Here is a 26061-nt window from a genome sequence, read left to right on the forward strand (position 1 = left end):
AACTGACAGACTTAAATTCTTTTTAGGCTTTATAGTTTTACTCAAAGCCACACATCGCTGCTGTTGTGTTTGAGTTTTTCTTGGCATGACCCCATGAACTCAATAGATTTATTCTGTTATAGTGGGTGGTCCTGCTCCTCACATGGCTGTATCTACAGGTAGCTTCTTGATGAAATTCTGAATCTGGTTTCCACATAGTTGGCCTTAACCTTGAATCCCAAGAGGCCACATCAGTGTTTGCAGTAGCTAAACTTAATACATCCAGCACACCTCCTGCGGCCCATCAGGTATTTTCAGAGGAAATTACTGGCCTACGCTCTTTAGCCCTGCGTGGAACTTTTATTGGGCATGAAGGTCATATGTCACAACCTGGGAAGTACATGACAGAGACATTGATACTGTTCAAGAAGCCCTCTTTCTTCCCCGAAAAAGACACTGTCCTGGCCCTGACCTTGTGTTTTGTCGCTGTAAACATCTGTTGTTGATAATCACGTCAAAAGCAAAAATAAAGCGCTTAAGAGGAGAATAGCTCTGATTTACTCAACGATAAATCCTGTTTAGCTTACAAAGAAAACAAGCTTACTTAACTAAATGTGGGATTTTGCTGTAGCCCAGGGCTGGCTTTGGACCAGAGTCACTAAACTGTTTCCACTTTAATCACTTTCTGCAGAATGAACATTTTTTTTGTGTTTAAATTGTAAATTGTTTTTATAAACTGTCCTAATGTAAAATGGGACACAGACTCGTTAAAACTAGATGGCACAAACTGAAAGAAAACTGTTTAGAGCAAATTTCTCAAACAGAGATGTCACATCTAATAGATTTGTTATATATTGTTTTATCACACGTCCTTTGGTGTGTCCCTGCCCACAGACTTTCCCACAGAAACATGAAGCTCAAACCATTATTTTCACTGATACAAAACTGCATAATTTCTCATGTTTACACAGGACATGCAGGACATGCATAAGGTTACTGACCCGAGTTTAAAGCATTATCTATGACTTTGGAAATTTTAAAGTAATAACACAAAAACTGCCCACAGGAAATCCATCCCACTGCTTTTTTTCTTTACTTCATCAAAGTGATTAACTACCCTTCTTTTTTCTAGTTTTACTGTTGGCTCTTCTTGTTTAGTGCACTGCTTGGGGTTTGTCCAGTGGAGTGGTTGGTTAAACTCTTTGAACCTGACACATAGATTCATGGTTTCCAAGTAGTTGAATCCTACTGAAGCTGGTAATCCCCTGACTTCATCCTCATGTTTTGTTTCAACACTCAACATGATATTTTGATTAGACTGACTGCTCTCTAATAGTTCACATTTGGCGTACATATTCTTAATTTAGCATTTAGTTTTTATGCCTTTTAATGCTGCTAGCGGGGCAGCTTAGTTACTCTTAGTTACCAATTTTTCAGTTGAAATTTACTAAAAGTATTTGTTTCATTCTACTTTTTAAGGGTCCTAAAGGTTATCTGGGTCCACCTGGACCACCAGGAGAACAAGTAAGTAATTATTTGTGTTCATGGTTTGTGTTACAGCATGCATTACTGCCCAACAAAACTAAAAGTGTTAAATTCAAGGTAGCTGGTCTCCGGCTAGTACTTTGTCACAATAATACAAATAGGAACTGGGTTGGTACACACATGCAAATGAACGAATGCAAAGATGAGTGTGTGACAAGCCAGTTATGGTCCTTCAGTTGTCCCCTATAGTAGCTGGTTCTTTTTATGGCTCTTTTTATCCCTCTTAAAACTCTTCACTTTCTCAAACAACGACAATAACAAGAATGAGTCACATAACAGTGAACAATGAGCTGAAGTAAAAGCCAGAGTGAGATAGTGAGGGATGGGGTGTATTGGAGGGGTGCTGAAAGATGCAGTTAGTAGACGGAGCTGTTGGGAATGAACAGTGCTTGTTTTATTCCTTAGCTGGCACTGCTACTAGAAGTCTGCGTTTCTCCCCTTTCACTTTATCCGTCCACCTAATCTCCCTATTCACCGTTCATTCTCTCTCTCTCCCTTTTCCTCTCTCGTCACTTTAGGGCATACCAGGACTTCCTGGGGAAGCTGGAGCTGCAGGTTACCCTGGCAGGCAGGTGCAGTGAAAAACACACAAAAATTGTTTCTCCATCAATCCTTGCAGATTCCTTTATTGCTCTATCGAGAACTTTACTTAGTGAACAGAGCCACAATAATGTACACGAATTTCTGCTGACCTATGCACATCGGATGCTTTGTAGTCAACAAAGTCTCCCTGTTTTTCTTTGTAGGGCTCGGCCGGGCCACAAGGTAGCCCTGGCCCTAAAGGTGTTCGTGTAAGTATAAGGTGTTTTCTGCTATTTTTTTTTCCCTTCAGTATTACTACATTACTACAACTCTTTCATTTCCTGAAAGGATTAGGACCAGAGTTTCAGGCTGGCTCCACAGTGACTTAAATGCCCCAAAATAGGAGAACAGAAGAAAGACAGTGGGTAGAAGAGGAACAGATGAAATCAGAAGGGGCCAAATGAGCTAGCTAGAGAATGGACTTAAGAGGAGCGTTGCGGTCCCAGGAAACAGGATAGCTAGGATCACAGTGTCGGACCGAAGCTGGCAGGGTGAGAAGGAGCCACAGAGGCAGACAATGTGCTGAAAAGAAAGATGTTTGAGCAATGAGAGAGGGTGGAAAGGGATGCAAAAAAAAAAAAAAATGACTCGGAAATGCTGATTACGTTGTATGCTAACTGACATACAAACCTGAATGCAGCCAGTCTGAATTGTAGTACAAATACTGAGCAGCTTTGGGGTTTTTTGCTCGTATTTTGACAGTTTGGTTGCAAACATGAGGCTAAAACCAACTTTAATTTCTTATGGCTCCAACAGATTTGTTTTTGGTGTATATTAACTTGTAATGCAGGACCAATTATGATATGAGAACACTGTTCATGATTTAAAATCAGATTAAAGATCCTATTTGTTATTGGTACAAAAATTAAATCGATCATTGGTCTCAGATACTGATCCTGTTTGCATTTTTACTCACTGGAAAACTCCTTGAATTCAAACTGTAACACCGATGAGGAATCTTTGTTCAGACTGTTCCTGAACTACATTTACCTTGAACCTTGGCCAGTGAATCCAGCTATTTCGCCCATGTTTCCCACAGGATGCATCAGGGCCACAGATGTTTTTTAAAATCCAGAATTACATTTTAAAAGGATAAAAAAAAAAAAATCCTCTGACTGTGTCATCTATTTTTACCCAATTAGGCACTTTCATGTGGTGGCTCTGTACTCCAGACAAAGATGTTCAAGCTGCGACCGTCCTGATTGTTATGAACTGATTTCAGTGGCAAATCTTTTTTTCCTGTGCTGCCATCAGCACAAAATAAGTTATTGATGTAAGCCAAGATGAGCGGACATGACCCACATCTGATACAGAGTGCAAAAAGTCAGATGCAGGAAAAGGAAATCTAGTCAGTTTCCAAAATAAAAGACTATGTGCAGCTCTGTTGCTGAAATATTATTAGTGCATTTGAAGGCATTTAAGAACAGTGCACCAGACAGGCTACTATTCTTCTGCTGTCGTTATTTTATAATGACAAGTTAATGTAAGCATTGTGCTGTGTTAATGCAGCACAGAATTTTTACTTTGTTGTGATGTTTTTTCTCATTTTCAGGGTTTCATTGGGCCTCCGGGCGATGCTGGGCCACCCGGGCTGGAAGGGGAGAAAGTGGGTGATGTTTGTTCATTTCCATTGTGCAATTTGTCAAAGTCTTTATAAACATGACACATTTCCCATCACAAATGTTTTATTTACCTCTAATAAATCCGTGAATATCTTATCTTTCACCTCCATTTATTTACTGTTTATTCAAACTTTTTCCCCCCATCATTAGGCTACAGAAAAAAATATTTTCCATTTAGGTAGTCAGTAATTACTGAACACATTGCTTCATTCTTGAGAGGTCAAAATCTAAGAAATCCCGGTGTTTGTAGTTTTGTTGTGGCTTTTTCACATCAGCTTGTTTTATGCCAAGAGAACTTTATTCAACGTTATGAAATGCATTGTTAAATCCTCACCTAAAGTGGGCTGTGTTGAGAACCTGTGCGACTTTAATGGATAATTTAAGCATCTTATTTTATGGGCTTATTTTGTTTTATGCATTGCGGGGAAATTAGAAGAGCTGTGGTTGTTTAGGCTCGTATCCTCTCTAATTCTGTTTCCAGTCATTTCAATTTCAATCCTAAACTTGCGTGAGAAATTTAACTGCTTGTTTTTCTTTTCTAGGGCATACCTGGACCTGCTGGAAGACCTGGCCCCAAAGGAAGACATGTAATAATGAATCCATTTTGGTTTTTGCCATACTTAACAGTTCCCTAAATCTATACTTTTTGCCCATCACGTTGACGGTAAAAACTGCTGCTACCCAGCTCATCAGGTATACAGTATGCCAGTATATAGCAGTACTGCATATCCACACAGACCCCAGAAGCATCCAAAAGAGGCACATTTGTATCCTGCTGCTGTGAATGTGCTAAAGCAGCAGGAGGCGGGTTTGATAGGACATCGAGAGAAAAGAACAAAGAGGACTATTACACATGTACACATACCTACAATACAGTATTCAAGATATAGCAAATGACATGCATCTTGGCATATTGTCTGCAAGTTTGTTCCAGGGTGGCCTTGAATACAGTTACACTCAGAGACAGATGGAATGTCTAGGTTGGGCCCGCACACTGTGAAAAGTTAATGTTTTAAAAACAAGCCTTCGCTTCTCTGTATTGAAGTTGCCAAGCGGGCAAAAAGCCCAGTGCCTGTTTTATTAATTTTTTTTTCTTGGAACAGTGATGTCTGGCTAATACGCCGGCTAATCTTGCCTCATTAAAAAGTGTGCTTTTGCACATTATGTCCATGTGAAGTTAATCTTGAATAATTACTTTGGGAAATTGCACGTTAAATGCTACATGTAAAGTCAGTTTTTAAAAAAAGTTTGCTATGCCACGCATGACAGAAAGCACAGAGTCGTTATGGAGAAAGCAGGAGAAAAAACACTACTCTTTTATCTCTGTGGAGGTGCTACTCTTTGCAGATTGAGGGTAAAGTTAGAAATGGTAGTCCTGACTTTCTTAAATTAATTGCGGATGTATTTGCCCCGTAGGGTGTCATGGGGGATGCTGGGGAGAGGGGGCCTCCTGGTCCAGATGGAAATGAGGTGAGAACTCGTGCCTGCTTTTTGTTCAGTATGTCCAATACTTACTTCAGTCTTCTGTCTTCGAACTCTGGCTTCTTCTGTTTGTGCTGTCTCATTAGAGGCAGCACGGGTGGACAGTGTCTCATAATACTCAGCTGTAAAATGTACAGTTATATGTGTATGAATAATCCTAGCTTTACTGAGAGGTTTTTAGGCTTCTTTGTGATCAGATGACATAAATATGCTTTGTTACTCCTGTATTGTTTTGAGAGTGAGACAAATGTACTTACGATGTTCCTCTGATGTTCCTCCACAGGGCCCTGTTGGTGGGACTGGCATAAGTGGCTTTCCTGGTCTAAGGGTGAGTCTGTATTTTTTAACAGCAACATGTTTTGTTTGATTTAGATTTGTGAGTCCGTTCTTAGACCTGTGACTCAAAAGGCTCAGTTTTATCTCAGTCCTATTGTGTCTTATTCCACTTGCCTGTCTTAGTGCTTAGATTGGGATCGGCTCATGAGCCTCACGACTTACAGTAGTTAGGAATTTTCACGTCGCAAGCTAATTCTTGGTTAGATTCACTGTATCGTTTAATACGGGTTTTGTTTTCCTGATGGCAGTAGTGTCTTTTCTGTTGTTCTCTTCCATTGTATGTCAAGATATGTGGAGCTGAGGTGAACTGCACAAAAACAATGTAATGAAATAAGATAACATGCCTTTATTTAGGCAGGTATAAAAAGTCCCAAAGTTTAAAAAGTAAATAAAAAAGGACCTACATAGAAATCAGAGATGCACATCAAGGAAAATGAACGGACATCTTGAGGCAAGTTTACAAATACTCTCAGAAGTGCCGGGGAAGACAGATGGGTGTGGACACAGGTGATGATATCTACCAATAGGTGGCAACTAGACAAGGCAAGACAGGAAATAAAAGCAGCACAAGGGAATAAAGGCTGACTTTCAAAGTAAAATAGGAAAAACATGTAAGCAAGAAGACTTCACCCTAACTAAATCAGAGGCAGAAGAGACTGAGGGAGGAATGAGCAGAAAACCACTGAGGGGAATAAAGGCACTCTGATAAACTCAAAACAGAGGCCGAAACCCAAGAAAACACAATTAAAAACTACAACAATACAGGCCCACTGTAATACAATGAAATCAGGAATAGGAACTCTACTAGGATTATTCACAGAACCAGGACTGATGCTTTAAACCTAGAGAACCCAGAGACACTGTAAATCTACCTCAACTATGGAGGTCATTCGATTGGTTCATTTGATTTATTTGTTTGTCTGCTACCTCAAAGAGGTATTGACATATTTGCTATTACAAAGTGCACCAGAGGTGGGGCTTGGCCCAATTCAGAAGTGATTAACTTCTGGAGATGATAAGGATCTGGATCCAGGAATCTTTGGAAGGATGTTTTACTTTTCTGAGCTCTTCTACATCCAGAAAGTTAATTCATGCCTGATGTGGAGGAAATTTTCAGCTTTGGTGTCTCGTCCTGCTCTTGTTGTGTTTAGTAGAGGCCAGGTGACTGTCAGTGGGTTTCTTTTTGTTTATGTATGTTCATGCTTTAGCCACTGGTAAGGCCATAAGTAAGGGACTCGTATAAATAGGAAAACATGGGCTTACATGTTAAAAAGAGCCAGACATCGGAAACCTTAGTGAAAGCAAAACTTACCACATGCAGACAGGGTGTAGAGAATAAAGAGAATATATATCTGCCTGCTTTGTTTGTTTTTTGTTTAGTCTAATGTCAGGTTGAGTTTAGAGTACTGGAGCTGAGCTTGTTGTTTGCTGTTAAAGGCTAAAGTGAGTTACAATAAAGAGGTTAAAATACATTTAAATTAAGGAAAGACCATCAGAGGCCTAAAAGAGAACAAGCTTTTTTCCATTACTGCAGAATGAAGTATCGTGTGTCTGTAGTTACTTCCAGATGTTCACGTCAGCCACCCTGATACAACTGTATACAGCACCTGTCCGGTGCTTTCAAGTGTCGTTTACATTCCTCGTATCTTTGAATTTATTGGGGATTTTTGAGGGGTCACTGAGTGGCGCTAGACACAGCTGGAGGAATGATTTCTCAGCATTCGCCTCAGCTACTGGCTGTAAGTCACTGATCCTACTGAAACAGCCAGACAGGAAGTATGCACACACTGTCTTCAAATGTTTTGGTTCAAACCCCCCCCCCCCCCCCAACCTAATATCATGCAGAATTTTACATGTGCTATGCAAAAATACATAGAGTTGCTTTTGATTATATCAGTTCTGCTAGCCATGCCACTTGCTGTGTTTAACTGATGACAGGTCTCATTCAGAAACCGCAGACCACTTGGTGTAAAAAGAAAAGGATGTGACACGGATTTACACACTTGTATGTGTGTGAATGGGCTTTCCTTTCCTTTCCTTTCCTTGCCTTGCCTATTTAAAATTAGCACAAAAGGTAAGGAAATTTGTGTTTTGTTGATTATTCCTTTGTTGCCAACAATGCTTCTTGGCAAGATATAAGGGAAATAAACAGGCTTTTCAACAGTATTTATTAACAAAGAAATAGCTTTTGAAGTTTGCACGAATTCCTACCAAAGAAAAACAGTAAATTACATTTCTGACCAAATGAAATCAAGGTGCCACCACGTTTTGTTCCTTCACAGTTGCATCTGACGAACTGCGCTTCACTGTGTTCAGTGATGTTGATCATAAGCTCCGATGTAAACGCTTTAACACTTTCGGGTTGTGTTGTCCGGAGCAACGTCAAATGCTACTACTCAAATGAAGTCAGTGATAAGATAGTTTTTTGCAATTTATATACTTTTACTTTTACTCAAATGCAAAAAAGGAGGAGGTAACTGACTTATTAATAATTAAAGCTGATGCAGTTCTCAGACAAGTTATGGCCAGTAAGTACTTTTGAGTAATCATACTAGAGAGCCCAAATCCCCGCACCTTTTTAATCCAGCCTTTGATGTAATAAATCATATTTACTCAACTTTCCAGCTGGGTGATTTTGACGCTGGACGAATCTCGCAAAGAACTTTAATTTGACATCTAAAACTCATTTTCACGTCTCACTGTCAGTCACACCGTTGAGGCTCTCGTTGTGCTCACTCATTTATTTAAAAGCCTGTTGCACGTGGTTAGAACCTTTACTCGAGTAATCGCAGAGAGAACATAAACAGCAAGTGTTCGTTCTGGTATGCACTTGATGTCTCTGCCAGTGTGTGACTCAGCAAAATGTGATGCAGCCCGACACTTTTTCATAGCCTGAAAGAAAAACAGTAGGAAGAGATGGAGACCAGAGTAGTTGTACTAAAACCCTTGTTTTTTTCTTTACAATTCTTCCACCATGTTTTTTGTTGTTGTTTTTATATACTACCTGCATTTTTTTAGGAATGGCTCTATTTACACTCAAAGTACTTGTGAATGTGGCAATCATGATATTGAAGACAGACAGGAAATGATGGGCATTGCAGTTCAGTAGTTTGCACCAAAGTCATTTAGCTACACTTGACTGTGACTGTGTCAGGAACTAGATTAACCTTTTAGATTTCTCATCTATTCTTCGGAAGTTACTTTGAAGTTACAGTGAAATTGGCTATTGGTATATGTCTCAATAGCAAGGAATAACAGCTGTCTACACATAAACTACGTGGTGAAAAAAGGGACCTACACGTTACACCTACAGGAGCTACTTGATCACAGAGACTCAAATATCTTTCACATAATTAATCGCTTTAACGGCATAAGCACATAAGCTACCAGAGGAGGCCCAACCCTTTTTTTGGTATGTAGCCAATCAGATTTGGTGTGTGGCTAACAGAGGTACATGCTGTTTGTGGCCAAGTCTAAATTAAAATGCACTAAATCTTGTCTGGGTCTGAATCGGAGGCATTTGAAGTGGCGCGCTTAAATGGGATTATGATGTCCTGGGTGTAGAAACATTTCTATGTCTAATTGGATTTTCTGAGGCTACAACGGTTGTGTTGAAACATGATGTACAGGAATGCAGCAATCTGGATTTGATCGAGCCTCGAACCAATTGTCTTCCCCGCATGGCGAGCAGATAGCGGTTTGGATGATGTTTAACCACCTGGCAGACAGGCTTCATCTTGACAGCAGTTTGAGGAAAGGCTCTGTGTGGGATGTTGATGTACCCTGTCGTTTCAGCTGGGCCAGTGGACTCTGGAGTTTTTGGGTGGGGGCAATGGGGGAGCATTTTCTATCTGTGCTTTTCCCCTTCTTTCAGTGCATCATTTTTCATGTGTTCACTGTTGAAAGCCTCTTTTGATGGAAAGCATGTGATTTGTGTGTGATTTGTGTGTGTCCTCCTCTGGTACCACAGCGGAGCATCAAACACTGACCTTAAGGGGTCCAGATGGACTTATAGTTTAAGCCACATGTCTTTGATGATGCAACATAGACAGTATTCTGTAATACTTATTACTGATTTTGTGCATATATATGCATATGACACATTGATTGTTTTTAGTGGTTGTTTCTTTAATTCTTTTAGGTTTGTTTTTCAGTAACATTATTACTCTCAGGCCTTTTCTGCAGACGAGTGGTGCAAAATTCTGGATTTTATTTTGGTCTTGTATCCATCTGTATTCACTATGCTTTTGTTGGTTGCATTAGACATTGCTGCTACAGAGCAAATATGGTATTGCTTCCACTATCTTTAGGCATAGAGGGGAAATAAAACCCAGAGTAACTTGTATCTGCTGTGTCTGTGGGAATAGTATAGCATGTATGCTCTCACACATATACAAATTGTTGTCATCACATCAGTGCTTCTGACTATTACTGCAGACAGGGTGAAAGCTACCTGAGCAGCCTGTCTGCTGTTTGGTCCAGCCACACTTTCTGGCCAGTCTCCCCTCACCTCTGTCAATTAGAGTGGATTGACTGTTGGGGTCTGGCAACCCAAACCGCTGCAAAACAACTGGATACTCTGCCAACACTGCTTATGTTTCTCATAGGGTTGTGGCAAACAGGAATGTGCTGCATGTCAAAACAATGTCAACAATGGATCAGAAATATTTTGTGCAAAAATGCCATTCACTATCAGACAACAACAATGGACTCGTATTACAAGTACTACGTGTGTGTATTTGTGATACATATTTGTGATACATAAATTCCACTGTGTCCTTCTCTTCGCAGGGAGACCCAGGGCCTGAGGGACCACGAGGACTGCCTGGTATGGTGGGACCTCAGGTGGGCCTGATATTTGCTTCTACCATTTTTTTTTTACATCTTAGGAGAATCCTAAGTGATTGAACGTTAAACTTTTCCTTCCCTTTGTTCCGCTCCCTCTGCGACAGGGCCCAACAGGACGAGCCGGCCTGCCTGGATTGAAAGGTGATAAGGTGATCTAAATATTTATATTATTGCAGTGCATCTGTGTGTAATGTGTGACTTGGACGTACTATATGAGATCCTTGTGACATTTTGCTAACACATCCAGCAAACTCAGTCCTATGTGTTAATGTTTAATCATTTTTTCATATTAAACGCTGATATTGCTCCAGTGGTTCTTTACAGACTCTTCATTTGCTTTCACGCATTGAACTCAACCTATCAAACTGAATTTTGATAGTGCTGGTGCATTAAACAGCCTCTGTATAGTGTGTGCCGATTTTTTGTTTGTGGTTTCTTCAGATTATTGCGGCAGTGCAGTGTTGTGTTATATCTCTGTTTGATACTATGAAATCTAGGGTGAAACCGGACAAAGGGGCGAGCCAGGAGAGATGGGGTACCAGGGGGATAAGGTAAGCGTCCTTACAAAAGCATAGCACGCCATGTGACCATGCAATGTGTGTATCTGCTATTACCAATAGGTTCTACCTGTGTTTGCTCCATTACGGTACATAGAGATTGATTAAAAACAAGAAAAGTCAACCACAGACTTTGTGAAATCAACTCAAAAATGGTGTGTGTTGGTCTTTCAGGGTGCTGCTGGTGCACCTGGTCTTCCTGGGCCCAGAGGGAAACCAGGGCCACCGGTATGTCTGTGTGAGTGTGTCTGAGTGGGCAAAGTTACTCATGCTTGGAACATGTATTTGCATGTTCGTGGATGTTTTGCCATGCTTTTTGGATTCAGTTTATTTAGTCATACTCAGAAAACATTACCTTTATCTTAGATTTTCTGGGAGGGGAGATTCAGTGATAGGAGATAAATGTGAAATTAATGTCTTTAAACAGCTCTGGGTTTGCTTATCAGCACAAGCAACCATTAGAGCAAATCAATCTCTTTTAAGTTAAAACATTACAAATTCCCTGCAGGATGATATCTAAACAAGTCACGTAATGAGAATAATGACATTGTTAGCCCAGTGTAAAGAGGAAAGAAAAGACAAAAAGCTAACATGTAGTTAGCAGTCTACATGATTAAAGGGTTTTTGTTATTTCCTGTCATATGTATACTGTTACAGTGCTGGATAATTATATTAAACACAGCCAGTGCTAAATAAAGAGGTTAGCATGTGTAAACGTAATCCCTGTGGCTCAATCTTTGGTTTCAGGTGGGTTTTTTCTGCTCTTGTCTCTTGCCAGCCAATCAGAGATAAGTTGTGGTTTCAGCAAACTGCTGCATCTTTGACTTACTAAGAACTGTTACTGAAGCGCTTAGAGTGATTATTCCACACCAAACCCAGACTGGTGCCCAGCTGTCTGTAATATTAGCGTGTTAACATAATGGCAGGAACGTTGCACAAGTTAAACGAAATCTGTAGTGAATCAAAGCAAAGAAACAAACATTTAAGATGGAGTGACAGAAACTGCTTGGAAAATCTTTTGTCAACCACAGATTAGCAAATATGAAGTAACATTATTAGTCTTTATTGGCTAATTTTTTTTTTACTTATTTCTGATCTTTCTTTTTTTATACCCTGTCCTGTCTGACAGTTATAGCAAGCAGAATCATGATCTGAGGGCTTTAGACTCTCTGTAGGATCCCCTTGGTGATCTAACATTTGAATACATCATCAAAGTGGTGTCAGCAACTTATTTCGGGATTATATCCGCACAACACAAGAGGAGCAAATTGTTCATGTCTTTCTTCTCTTTTCGTCAGGGTAAAATTGGAGAAATGGGTGTGACTGGACCACCTGGGCCTCCAGGACCAGAGGTAAGGCATACATGGTTGTGCATTTTTTCATCACAATTTTCTGACGGATACTTACGAATGCATATTAACAAATATATTTCCTCTTATGTGGAGTCCCCCAGCACTTAATCTTGGACCAATTTTGTTTTCTTTATACATGTTACTTAATAGTTTCAAAGGAATCTCTTACCATTGCTATACAGATGGCACACAGTTGTACATTTCTGTTAAGCCCTAAAACCTTAACAGCATCTCCCGTCTCAGTGAATGCTTCTCTGCCATTTTTAAGTGGATGTATTCAAATTTCGTTCATCTCAATCCTGGTAAAACAGGTTCTTGTGTTCGGCCTTGACAGTTTCTCTAAGGAGATCAGTCAGCAACGTCAGAAATCTGCAGAGAACCTTGGCATCATCTTTGAACGATGTCTGAGTTTTGTATCTTGCATCTCAAAACTCATCCAGTCATGTTTCTTTCATTTAAGAAATGTTGCAAAAATCAAACTTACTGCAATTTATTCTTTTATCTGGAGCCTTTAAAATACATTTTAATTTTCTCCCACCTATTACTGTCAGTCACTTGCATCTCTCAGTCCTCCATAGCTCCTCTCCAGATGGTGCAGAACATAGCAGCAAGGCTGCTAACAAAAGCTAGCTGACGCTCACCAATCACAGCTATTATTGCTTCCGTTTGTTGGGTCCAAGTGAAATTCAGAATCCACCTTAACATCAAATCATTAACATATAAAGCTCTACATTGACTGGCTCTTGCTTATATCAGAGCGACTGACTTCTTATTTTTACAGCTTAGCTTTCCATTCATATTTTCCCATTTATGTATCTGTATGTTGGAACATGTATACTTTTATTCAAACTGTCGACACACTTAGTAACTCTGTGTTTTGAAAATTATTGTACAAATAAATTATTATTATTAATATTTGTTCCGCTTGCATGAAATAAAGGAGAGTCAGAGGCAGCTACTGTTAAAAACATGATCTTCACTGAGGCCAGTATTCAGCAGTCGAGTATAAAGTATGAGAAGGTCAGAGTAAAATGTTTCAGCTTTTGTCTTCCTAAAATATTGACTGTAGTATCTGACAGCATTTCTTTTTTGCTGTATTTTGGCTCAGTGGAGTATGCTGACTAAAGTAAAGACAGATTGAGGCACAGCTACTTTCCTAATAGAGTGTGTAATGCAATGGACACGTTGCCAAGAGAGTGCTTCTTTTATGGCTGCTCCAAGTCAAACTTATGATAATGCAAAGATAAAGACAGCGTAGGGGGATAAAGTAGCAGGTAGCAGGATTTAAGCTGAACCCATGTGGCTGTAAAATAAGTATTTTCATTCACGGTGCATGTACTGCAAATGCTGGCTCACCTTAGATTTGATTGTTATGGTTGTTATTCCGTTTGCGTTCACACCAAATTATCTACCAATTTAGAAGATAATGAACAGCTTAATATAAATCTTAAAACAGAAACTGATGACTTCACAGAGTCTTATACTGCTGAGTGTGTCTGCGTGGGCAAAGTCGCTCATATTAGGTACATGTATTTGCATGTTCGTGGATGTTTTGCCATCCTTTTGTTCCTTTTTTGGGCTCAGTTTATTTATTCATACTCAGAAAACATTACCTTTGTCATTCATAATCCCTGTAATTGCTAAAAAATTTTAATTTGATGTTGATTTGAATTATTAAAATTAGCTATAGATGCTCTGACAAATAGAGACTGAATTGTTTTTTTTGTCATGGAAGAGACAAGTAATTATTTTACGTTCTTTAATTTTTTAAGTCAGTAATCGACTTGCTTTGCTTAAAACGTTGTTTTTGGGGTTTTTCTTGATAAATGTATTAGTAGTAGTTCCATTAAAAGCCTAAAAACGAGCGTTTTACTAGAGAGAAAGAGCAACAGCGTGGGATTGTTGTTGGAGCTTTTCGCAGGCATCAACTCATCTGACTACAGTTTGTGGTTAAATTAAAAACTCCTGAATACATACTTGGAAAATCTTCTCTATGCTATGCTAGCTCTCCCACTAGCAACAACATAGCACTGAACTGAATGTAGCACATTATCTTGCTAGCCACAAGCGTTTCTAAGTCAAAACTATTACATATCCACAATGTTAATATGTCCTTGAATTTTTCCTGCTCCGTCATGGTCTGCCAGCACTCTGTGTTTAGGTGTTATGCAGAATATCTCACCAAGTGTTTGTTAATACTGCACAGTATGTGAAACACATCGACAATGTCAAAGTCAAGCTGCCTAGGAGTGCTACGTCATCAAAGGTCACAAAGGCCGCAGCTCGCAAGCACATTTTTTGAGATGAGTGATTGTGTCATGGCAGGCTTGCCTGAGGGAGAACATTAGCTCAGCAGCAATCCATCATTATTTTTATACAGTTCTGTCTTATACAGGTTAATGCAGAGGAATCAAAACATTTGGCTTAATAATAATGTTCTATAACAATATTCTTTCTCTCCTGAATTTGCAAGGGGTTTCCTGGGGACATTGGAGCGCCGGGTCCAAACGGACCACCTGGTCCAAAGGTACAATGGCATCTCTTTTTCCACTCTCTCAATCCATCCACTCATTCATTAATTTCATCCAGTCATACATTCACCTGTGTTTCAGGGTTTGCAGGGTGAGAGAGGACCCCAGGGTCCACCGGGGCCTAAAGGAATACAGGTGAGACAATTTGACACCTAACTTATCTTTCCAGGTTCTCGATTCACTCAGAGAAGAGAAGTGGAAACTATAGCTCACTGAGGAATTTCCATTTGATCAGGCAAGATGAATTAACACACTCCCTCTCATTCAACATCTATTCATATTTCACAGGTATAGCTCAGATCTCAGATTTTTTTTTTCCACTGCCGTATCTCTCAGGGCATGTTCCACCAGGTGAAGTCATGATTCACCAACAGGTGCTTATGAAAACAAGGCTGAAATTTTTTCCAGCCCTGTAAAAAGAAACAGAATCCACTGGAAAGTGTAGAGCAACACACAGTTTTCTATTGTGCTTAATGTTGGAATATTGATCTGGCCTCCATGCACAACGGTGTAGAGTTGGCTAATGTATTCTTCCGTCACACACGGCAGAGTACGCAGACAAAGGTTGTTACCCAAAACAATGATGTTGAGAAATAACAAGATATATTAATTTTGTCTCTTTATTTAAGTAAAATTTAAACATTTTCATATCCAGTTTGCAAGACCTTGTAAGAAACTAAGATGGACACTTTATTAGGTACACCTGTTCAGCCTCTCATTGAAGTAAATATCTAATTAGCATGCCACACAATGCTTTTAGAAATGTAGGCACAGTAAAAACAAAAAAACACTGAAGCTCAAACTGAGCATCAGAATGAGGGAGAAGAGAGGTTTAAGGCCAGATGAGCTGGTCTAAGTATTTCGGAAACTGCTGTGATTTAATAATCAGATTTTCTGTAGGTGATATGACCGGGAGTTTTGCTGAAAGTCTGAGGTGTACAGAGTAAACAGGAATTGAGTAAGCACAGCCCCCTGTGGAGTTCCTGTACTGCAGACAAGGGAATGTGCCAACATCACCAATTCAGACAGAATTGCCTTCATCTGTTAGCGATAGTGGATGCTCAGAGGGGAAATGTTGCATGCAACAAAAAAAACATTGGTAGGAGTAACACGGTGCTACAAGATGACCCCAGAGTTGCTGGCACAATGCTACAGTGGAAATCACTGCACAGGGACGTTTGATTAATATGGGTTTTCCACTTTTTAAAGGTTTGATGGCTCACTTAATGACTGTTAGTCATTAATCATGATAATAATAATGTTAATAATTAATAAAAAGAAGCCCTGAACCATCATGGAGCTGAAATTATTTACCACTAAGAATGGAAAAAAACTCCCCAATTGTTATCCTTGCATATGCTTTCTAAATTTTGTTAAAAGAAGAAGTGATACATCAGTGTGCTAAACTTCCTGGTATTATGTAATATAATAAAAATATAAGTTCTAACATCTGTTTTTGAAGAGAAATAAATACTTTATACAATTTTCAAATCAGTGTAACATGTTTTTATTTACAGCTTTTCAGAAACATGCCTTTGGAAACTTTTGATTGAACAAACTTTGTTTCTGCAGGGCGACGAAGGACCACTCGGCCCACCCGGCGGCCCAGGCCCTACTGTAAGAACTCCCAAATTCATACACTGAATTTGCACTCAGCCACACACGTTACTCATGCTAAGCGTTTTGTAGGTGGTTCATAAAGATGAATCACCTCCGACTGGATGGAATAAAATAAGCTTTGCCATCATTCGATCAGCATTTATACTTACGTTCACGTGTATGTGTCTGTCGACCTTTAGGGGAGACCTGGAAGGAAAGGCCACATCGGTGAACCTGGCTCCGAGGGTTTACAGGTGAGGTCCCATCACTTAATCACCGTATACGTAAGTGCATATGTTTGTGGCAATTTCAAATTTAGATTTGTATATGCCTTACAAGTTATGCGAAGTCATGACATCATCATCTCACTGAAAAATCGTAACAGTGTTGTAAAAATGGCGTTACATTGTAATATAGTCAACTGTAGACTTTTTCCCTACTCTTTTATTTTTTATTGGCTGTAATGTGGTATAATAAATTTAGTATTATGTACATTAAGATTTTATTGGTCTCATGCTTTCCTCCCCTTGCGAGGTGCTTCTTGCCTAGACTTATAATGCTGTAAACATGCCCTTAATTATGAGAGAGCTGCAGTTTATTCTGGAGTTTGTTTTTCTCCAAAAAAAACATCATCATACATGATGGCAAACCAGAGTAAGATGTAGTCCCATGGTCTATGTGTGTGATCTTTTTTGTACTTGTAATATCCTTTGAGAAGCAAATCAGTGATCTGTTTAACTACAGGAAGCTAACCAGCACATTCTCTGATGTTTACTGCTTGCAGGGAGAGAAAGGGGACATGGGAAATATTGGAAAAGTTGGACCACAAGTAAGTTCCTTTCACACCTCTAAGGACATTAGCTAGCAGACGGTGTACTGTGGATTAGTAGTTTTCCATTGGATCCCTTTATAGAGAGTGCAGGGCTGTGGTATAGCTTTTATTAGATTTATACTGATGAAGTGCTTCCAGTAAATTAACTGTTCTCTGTGGCAACTGTGGAAGTGGTTACAGGAACACATTCTCATGTATCACTATTTTACTGACCTACTTTTGAGGCTAAGAAATTTTGGATCTCTCTTCTTGCGATCCAAATACCGTACTGTCTTTAAACCAGAATTGGTGGAACTTCTCAGTAGAACAGATATCCTCTATGGAAGTGATCTCATTTGTGTTGTCCATTTTTTTTATGGCTCAAAGCCTGTAAAAGCCTTTTTGACATGCTGTTGTGCATGAATCATACTTACAGAGAAATTGTTAACACAAAAATGTTGGACTGTTTAACATCGATTACCCAAAAACATCTGTGTCAGGACTGGTTGTAAAGAAATCAACTAACTGCAAAAATCGCACTTTCGTGCATCTGTCTTTGGGTTTTATACTTGACACAGATACAGTAGAGAAATGCCGGGACATAATTGTAAGATTCTCGTACGCACGCAACTGTTCTGACCATTCAAAGTATGCTGGTCTTTCCTGGAGGCCCCTTAATGCTAATATTTGCATTCTGTGCATAGTGGAGGCAACCAAGTGGGACTGCTGGACTTTGTTGCAGCACTGCACATATGAGAGCAGTTACTGAGTAGAAGAGCCTTTGAAGCCAAACAGGAACCATGGGGCTATGCAGAGTGGAAAAAAACCCTCTAAAACATATGGAGGGTCTAATGAATGCCATTACATCACTTTCCAGATAAATTAGATATCTAAGATGCTTAAAAAAAAGAAAACTTCCAAGCCCTGAGTCGATCCAAAGGGGTTTCAGTCAAGCTGTCTTCACTGAGTGCATCTATATCACCCTAAGACAGTGGTGTCAAACATAAGGTCCGGGAGCCAGAATTGTCCTGGCAAACACTCCAATCTGGCCCACTGGATGGATGTCTTTGGAAAATGGGAAGGAAGGCTTTTAAATGTATTTTTGTAAATTTTACAGCCTGTCCTACTGATAAAGATAGGACAGTCATTCATAGTGCAGTAATGAAGTAACAGACAAAATGACAGTTCCTTTTTTTAGTATCTACTGCAGAAATGCGGGGTATATTTATTTTTTTTAAATTTTATTACTTTCTATCCAAAGTAAAATAAATCAATAAAATAGAACATTTTCTATAAATTAAATAAAAAAGCTGCCAGAACTTTTTCTGTAACTTTGCACATGAATTTCTTACAATTTAAGCCCAAATATTGAGCTAGCTCAAGGATTACATGTGCAGTTAGACTATTTTACACTGTCAAAAAGGAGTCTTAATTTTGAGTTTTTAAGATCATAGTTTGGCTGATTTGAGGTTATCTACTGATTGTTCTGTTTTCATCTCAGTCTCCACTTCACAACTAACTTCACCTATGTTTTGAACGTGTGTGTGTGTCACTGACTCGCATTCATTTAAAGATCCTTATCAAAAATAATTTCTTATTAAAATCTAACTTTGGCTGTATTTCCTCCTTGACTGTGAGGTCTTATTAATGCTGTGGCTCAGAGACCAAATGGCCTTAAAAACATTACCGTTAAAGCTCTCCTGTCAAGGCCTCACATGGAAAAACTTTTAAAGCCACATCTTTCTGTTAAATGATACAGGGCACCACAATATCCTGCTCATGTCCCAATTAAGAGATTTGAGGTCAATTTAAAGCCCCCCCAGCCCCCACCCCAAGGTCATAATACGAACTTTCAGGCTGTCACCCCTTTAGGCCCAGACAAATAGAAAAAAAAAACATTTACAAAAAAGTGTCTGTCATTGTGGTCTGCTTCTTGTCTGCCACTTTGGTCTCAGCCTCGGACTCTCTCTTCCTCTACATATAGAGGCACATATATGTGTCTGTACGGTGAAAGTAAGAACAGCACTCCCAAAGAGTCTGTGTCAGTGTGTTAACTGTGTCAGTCATGGGAACCACACAACAGCCACAGCAGCAGACTGACCACAATGGCTTTAGTGGTTGGCCGGCGTGTTCTGCTGTCGGGCAATCGTTTGAATTATTACACAGAAATCTGGTGTTGCAATGCATGCACTCTTAATCCTGAGGCTTCAGTCTGACTTGTAATAATTGCACATCTCACATCGTTCCTTCCTGTTTATTCTCACTTTCCATACTTGCATATTTAGAAACACGAGGACAAACTTTTTTTTTTTAAACTGCGCTTTTCTGCCAGAATGTCAAATCAGCCACTGAGACATTTACTCCAGATTATCCAGTGAAGCAGCTGGCACCGCTTCAAACTATAGCACCCCCACCCCCCACTCTCCCGTCCCAGCATGACTAAACTGGAAATGGTTTAGCTCTTCTGATAACTTCCATACTTACATTTTCTGGTGGTTCCCCCACAAGGAGTCGTTCGCAAAATAGCTTTTCTTGACGCTGAGTGCAGTGTGAACGTAGTACGTGAGCCACTGCAATTGTGCGACTAAAAAATGTGTTATTTGTTACTTTTTTTTCTTTCTTTTTTTTTTTGCCAGACAACAGCTTAGTTTCAGCAGTCACAACAAGGTTGCAGCCATTTGTTCTGGCTTTGTTGAATAACAGCCCAGTATCAATACCACATGGGTTGTGCAGTGGATTTGGAATTAATATTGTTATAGCGTGGTTACTGGCACATATTGATGTGTTTACTTTTCCTTTGTTTCTCTCAGTGTTTTTAGTTAAGTACTATTTCTAGGAAAAACTCGTGAAAGTCGAGATAGTAAAAAATGATCTTCACCCCTTCAGGTTTCTCTTCATCTTTGCAGCGCCTACGTTTTTGCTTATGTAAGCATTTGATTGTAATCTATGACCTCTCACATTCCAGGTGTCATGACTAGTCGGGAAGTAACCCTTAGATGAATGAAGATTGGGTTTTTGCGCAGATATAACCTCTTGTGATGTGTTTCTGTTTAACGCTATCCCTCTCCTCTCCAGGGTCCAGCAGGCCTGATTGGGATAGCTGGGGTGATAGGGGTTCCTGGTGAAAAGGTAAGGTGTGTGTTTCTCTGTCATTAGGCTGTCAGACAGCATGAGCTGCCTGCCTGTCAGTGGCAGACCTATATAATTAGGCCTATGTTAAGCAGCCGTGGCTTGAGGCCCACGAGCCCCAGAACACGTGCTTGTATAAACACTCAACACTCTCACATCCTCATCCATAACAATATTGTCAAATCCACATCACCACTATTGCCTTTAAACCCTCCTGCACTCTGCTGAACGTCAAGCTATAATGAAAGGGAACATTTGATTACGATACTCTTTAGACAAATTTGCTTGTCTACGGATGTTAGAAACTCTCAAAATGTAATTGTTTCTGACACAGTGCTTTTTTTAAAAGTTCTTTTTCCACCTCAGCTTATGCCGAGTAAACGTGCACAGCATTACACACCTTTTTAATCTCTGTACAGTCATTGTTCCCTCCCTCTATCTCAACCTGCAGCCCCTTTTCCTTCCTATCCAGAAGGCCCGTTTGTCAGAACATGTTCTTGTGGTGGGAAGCCATCTGCTTGTCAGATTCTTGCTTGTCCTCCTACTCCTCTTACACAAAAATCCTCCTCCCGCTTCAATCTGTCAGCACCAGCCATACCCTGACAGCCTAAAAATTCTATTCACATTATAGATATATGGATAATATTTGTTTAATACTGCCCTAAGTATTTCCAAAACAGTTCCATACGAATAGTCTGATCCCTGTGTGAGACAATGTGGAATAACAAGTTATTGTTAAAAAAAAAAGCCCTTGGAAGCTTTACTGATCAGCTGGGCTTACCTTTGGCTTTTATTATACTGTGCAGAGGACCAAAGACAGTATATATATTAGTATCTGCTATTTGTACATCACATCGCATTTACCTTCTACACTTAAAGAAGCTCCTCTCCACTTTCATGGCTTTTATTAAGTAGAATTGTATGCGAATGTGTGTTGAGGTTTTAGGTCATGGTTTAATGATCAACTCTTCCTTTTCCTCCAGGGTGACCGGGGACCACCAGGTCCAACAGGTCCAGCCGGAGAGAAGGGGCCCAGGGTAAGTGCAGTCACTCAGGATATTCTGCAGCTCTCCGTTTCTTGTCTGACAGCTCACAAACCTAGGGTAAAAGGGTTAATAGACTAAAACGGTAAACTAATGGCTAAAGATGATGAGTTAAATTCGAACCACTAAGCGATGCTGACTGTAAGCTTTGGCAGATGTTACATGTTTTAGTTCCTGGAAATGAAGGCAGACCCTCTAGAGACCCGAGTTCCAGATTACTCAGTGTTGCAACTTCTGAAGCTACAAATGTTTACAAAATAGATCTTTCCACTGTGTTGTTGTTGAAGGTGTTTGCATAGTGAAACCTTTCACTGTAAATTTGCAGTAATATACTGACAGCAGCACAATATAGAGTATTGCTGCAAATAAACGTGCAGGTACTATATTCTTGGAGATTACGAGAATCTTTTAGATCTTGTAGACACCTATCTAATCTCTAGATAATTTTATCGAATGTACTGAAGGATTAGTTAGAGCTACCACAGGCAGTGTGACCAGTGTAGCAGACCACTAACAGTCATTCACAGTTTGTACCTCATTGTAACACTAAAGAGAGCCAAAGCCTAACCTAGCTGTGTATAAGCTGAGTGAACATAGTGCCCATTGATTGTGGGTTACTGAGACTGAGTAAAAACAGTGTCCAGTGCAGCAGTGTTTCTTATATGTGCTGTAATGCTGCATGAATCTTCAAGAGAAGCTGGCCTACATCCCTTCCTGTCCAGGGGCCTTGGACTGACTCCATGTCTGTGGCTTTGGGCCTGACCTAACTAATCTGGTGGCAGTCAAAAGGCTAGCGTGCATGTTTGGCTAAGAAGGATGTTTGTGAGCTACGAGAGGGATTGCAGTGATTTGTGTGAACCAGTTGGTGGTGTAATGTAGCCACATTAACGAGGAGTAGAGGTTGAGTTTAGAGGCTTGTGCTGTGTAATCATCACAGATTACAATGATCATATCCAGAAATTCTGTTTCTGTTCAAAGACAATTTGCAGGATTAGCATTTTCTGGAAAGTGTTCTAGTCTTTAGTGAATGTCTTTGACTTTTGGGTGTTATTCCCTCATAGATAATTATAGGAAAATACTGTAAAATGTGAGTGAGAACCACAACACCGAACAGCCTGGAGCCCATTCTAAGACAACATAATATGAAACACAGTTCTGTTCACCACTGCCCCAGATTAGCCGCTGATCCCAAAGCATAGTGCAGATAAGCCTGGATATTTTATGTCGTGTTAACCGCTTTTACTTTTTAAAAATGATTTTGTAGGCGATATCAATAAAGAGTGACATGTTTTCCCCTTTCTTTTTGGTGTCAGGGTTATCCAGGGTTGCCAGGGAGCCCAGGGGACATCGGCATGCAAGGTGCACCTGTAAGTGGAGCAACAACAACATGCAGGATTTTAACCTCATGCATACCTCCCTATATGTGTATTTTTTGTCATCAATTTCCTCTGCTGAGTACTTTTTGCTCCCTGTGTATTAATGAATCTCATCTAAATACCTAAATTGCAAGATTTTCTGGGGCCCTTAAACTGTGCTGAAGGATCACGCTCGTCTTTGTAAACACCCAAAGTTTATGAGGGCTATTTGATACGTCAGTTTCCCCCATTCTCACAATTTAGCGTGGAGCAGTAAACAATGCGTCTAACTGGCTGATGATCATTTCCACCGAGGGCTTTGTGCAGCATGCCGTAGGTTCACAGCATTAGTGATGATGTGGTTAGAAGATGCATAGTTATGTTATCTAAATATTATAACCATAACTCCACCAAATATTATGAAAACCTTCAAACTTTATTCTTATTTTTTCCCTTCTTCTCATAATTTCCTGGTCTACGTTCTCACTAATTTCACTTCTATATCCACACTGTTTTTTTTTTTTTCTGACAGGGTCTACCAGGACAGAGGGGTAGTCCAGGCATTGCTGGGCCAAAGGGTAGAAGGGTAAGAGGAGACTAACATTTGGGCACAAGCTGCATCAGTCCCTTAAAAAAAACTTCCCTCATCAGACTTTTGGTTTGTCTGTTTCACATCACATCTTCTTTCCTATAAACCAGAGCTTGAAGCAATTAAAAGACATGTGGATGTCGTTCCACATGGCCCAAGCTTCTTTATAGGTGCAATTACAACTGTTTCACGAGCCCCATGGATCTAGTGTTAGACGAAATCATTGTAAGGTCAAACCAGTGAGGTGATTTAATGCTGGTGGGACATCGTGTGGCAGAGAGAAGAACAACACCTACAGGTGGCACAAGAACAGTTTCTGGTTTCTGTGCTTGTGATTTTCTAAGAATTTAAATTCTGCTGCAGCAGAAATTAAGGAGGAAGCAAATTTCAACTCCTGAACCAACTTGGCAGATATACATGCCACGGCACGTCCTGTTATCTTTTAATAAGGTTACTGCAGTCCTGTGGTATTAACAGAAATCTGTTTGCCCTAAAAAAAAGATTGGATTTTTTTATTTGATTGGAAACAAACTCTTTTGTTTTGTATCTTGACATTTAGAAAAGTCCCCGAAGAATCGTTTAATTGTTAACACATAAGCAGCTTTTCCAAATTTCTTTTACTAGCAAGGTAGTTAAAAGTTTGGTGCTTTCTTGTAAAATGCTGGGCTAACGTAAGCAAGCAGAAGCTCATTTTGGACTTTTCAAACTTTTATTTTGCAAAAACTGCCCGTTTAAGTTGATAGTTTGCATCCATTTCTGCACCAAACAGCAGCTTTCTAGTTGAATGTGTCCTATCAGGAGAAAAAATAATTGTAATAAGTTACTACCACATTACTTTAGTTCTCATCTGAGATCGTCTTCTTTAATTCTCAGAATGTTTTCTTCCTTCTGCATATTTTGCCCAGAAAGACATACGACACTTGCAACTTGAGTTGTTTAACATAATCCACACATGTGTCAGTTCTGTCTTTGTTGAGGTCAAATACATCAGTCATTGTAAATGCATGTGATTTATTGTAGGCCAAAGAAAAGTGACTAAAGTGAATTATTAAAAAACAGCTGTTATTGAAACAACTAAATACCTGCTCTGCCTATTTTCCCACCAAAAAAACATGAATAAATATGAATCTCAGTCAACATCTGGTTAGTTGTGAGACAGACAGCCAAGCTGACCAAACTGACCTTTAAAATGACAGCAAACCTTATGGCAACTCAGTGTTGTCATCATTTTACTGCTCCAACACTTCAGTGCCACACTGCAGGGGTGAATGTACATCACCTGCCTTCAGTCAGTGTCCGTGCCACTAAGAAAAGTTGTTTTCCAGCCTATTAACAGATTAAACAGATAAATGAACATAGCATCCATTATAACATGAAAGGCAAAAGTAAATGACTCAATGGTGTTTAAATCAAGACGGAGGTTGGAGAGGTGAACTAAAGGAAAAAGAATATAACGATAAATCCTACAAGGGAGATAAAAGAGCAGAGTGACACGAGAGGCTCAAGCAAAATAGCAGCAGATTTGTCCTCAAAGAAAGAGATATAAAAGGAAGACTCAATGGAGAGATAAGCTGAAAGATCTAAAAGCATGGACAGGAGCAAAAAAGAGGGGGGCTGAGGGTGTCGGTGTTATAGATCGTTGTCTCTGTATGGTGGCGCTACAATGCTGTGAAACCCCTGAATGTCTGTGGGGGTGGGAGGCTGCTACATCAGGTTGGAACACCTCCCCAAACAGACAAACAGTACAGACTAATTACTTTGCTGGTGGTGCTGTTTCATTACCCATAGTTGGCATGTGAGAGCTTAGATGCTCGACGTACTGTTCTTTCTTTGTTGAGTGATGTTCAGTGGTGTGGCTCGTCTTGTTTTTGCACAGGGACCCCGAGGTCCAGATGGCCCACCGGGAGAACTGGGTCCTGAGGGCATCAAGGTAACATCATGGTATAAATATAGTCGGAAATTGACACTAATTCCTCTGTGTTAGCTGAGGCTTTATCCTAAATCTCGTTCCAAACGGTGGTATGTTTTTCAGGGCGAAAAGGGGGAGATCGGACCTACAGGAGAGCCAAGCTTCATAGTAAGTAGTCTTTAGGTCAACGTGTTTTCACATCCGTATAAGAGAGAAACAGGGAATGCTGTGTGTTTTACATATACTTGAAGGCTTTTGAGTACATTTACATGTAGCTTCATCTGTCTGACGCCAAGAATAATAAAAAAAAAGTCATAAAATATGCGTCATCCAGCTTCATCGGACAAGCCAACAAGCACGCCCCCCTTTTTGAAGATGCACATTCACTTCATGGAAAGGTCACGAGTGCATCTGATTTCAAACAGCATCAAGAACAACAAGCTCCATCAGACTTTAAGCAGTTTTTATCTTCAGAGGGAGGCTTTGGTCTAGTTGCCCCTGTGGCGGATTAGACGCAAATGTAATTCGCCTGTGCTGCTGGCGGTCTGTAGTAAAAGAAACCTGATCTCAATAAGCTGAGGAGTAGCAGGATGAAAGTAAACATTTGGGCTGTTTTGCGCCGAAACCATCAAGCAGTTGAAGATAAATGAACAACACATTTATTTATTCCTCCTGTGAAACACTCACATTTTTGTCTTCATCTGAGAGAAATTCCCTAAAACTCGATGTTTGAGACATCAGTGTCAAACATGCCTGCTCCCTCTTTCTGCTGTGCAGCAGTAGCTGGAACTG

At 39.9% G+C, this 26061-nt stretch overlaps 1 protein-coding gene across 1 annotated transcript in view; it reads left to right on the top strand.

The window, feature by feature from the left end:
* The window catches only part of col24a1 (collagen type XXIV alpha 1), an 84559-nt gene that overhangs the window by 33273 nt on the left and 25225 nt on the right, over window positions 1-26061 (top strand). The window contains exons 8-30 of the mRNA XM_087830953.1: window positions 1459-1503; window positions 2043-2096; window positions 2271-2315; window positions 3659-3712; window positions 4271-4315; window positions 5145-5198; window positions 5494-5538; window positions 10338-10391; window positions 10499-10543; window positions 10892-10945; window positions 11126-11179; window positions 12250-12303; window positions 14777-14830; window positions 14916-14969; window positions 16407-16451; window positions 16634-16687; window positions 17218-17262; window positions 20320-20373; window positions 21357-21410; window positions 22730-22783; window positions 23304-23357; window positions 25237-25290; window positions 25393-25437. Of these exons, the coding sequence (XP_087687079.1) occupies window positions 1459-1503; window positions 2043-2096; window positions 2271-2315; window positions 3659-3712; window positions 4271-4315; window positions 5145-5198; window positions 5494-5538; window positions 10338-10391; window positions 10499-10543; window positions 10892-10945; window positions 11126-11179; window positions 12250-12303; window positions 14777-14830; window positions 14916-14969; window positions 16407-16451; window positions 16634-16687; window positions 17218-17262; window positions 20320-20373; window positions 21357-21410; window positions 22730-22783; window positions 23304-23357; window positions 25237-25290; window positions 25393-25437 (1170 nt within the window). The remainder of the gene's footprint in view (window positions 1-1458; window positions 1504-2042; window positions 2097-2270; window positions 2316-3658; window positions 3713-4270; window positions 4316-5144; window positions 5199-5493; window positions 5539-10337; window positions 10392-10498; window positions 10544-10891; window positions 10946-11125; window positions 11180-12249; window positions 12304-14776; window positions 14831-14915; window positions 14970-16406; window positions 16452-16633; window positions 16688-17217; window positions 17263-20319; window positions 20374-21356; window positions 21411-22729; window positions 22784-23303; window positions 23358-25236; window positions 25291-25392; window positions 25438-26061) is intronic.

Source organism: Neolamprologus brichardi, chromosome 17 (genome assembly GCF_056152115.1).
Source record: "Neolamprologus brichardi isolate AB-2024 chromosome 17, ASM5615211v1, whole genome shotgun sequence".
Taxonomy (NCBI): Eukaryota; Metazoa; Chordata; class Actinopteri; order Cichliformes; family Cichlidae; genus Neolamprologus; species Neolamprologus brichardi.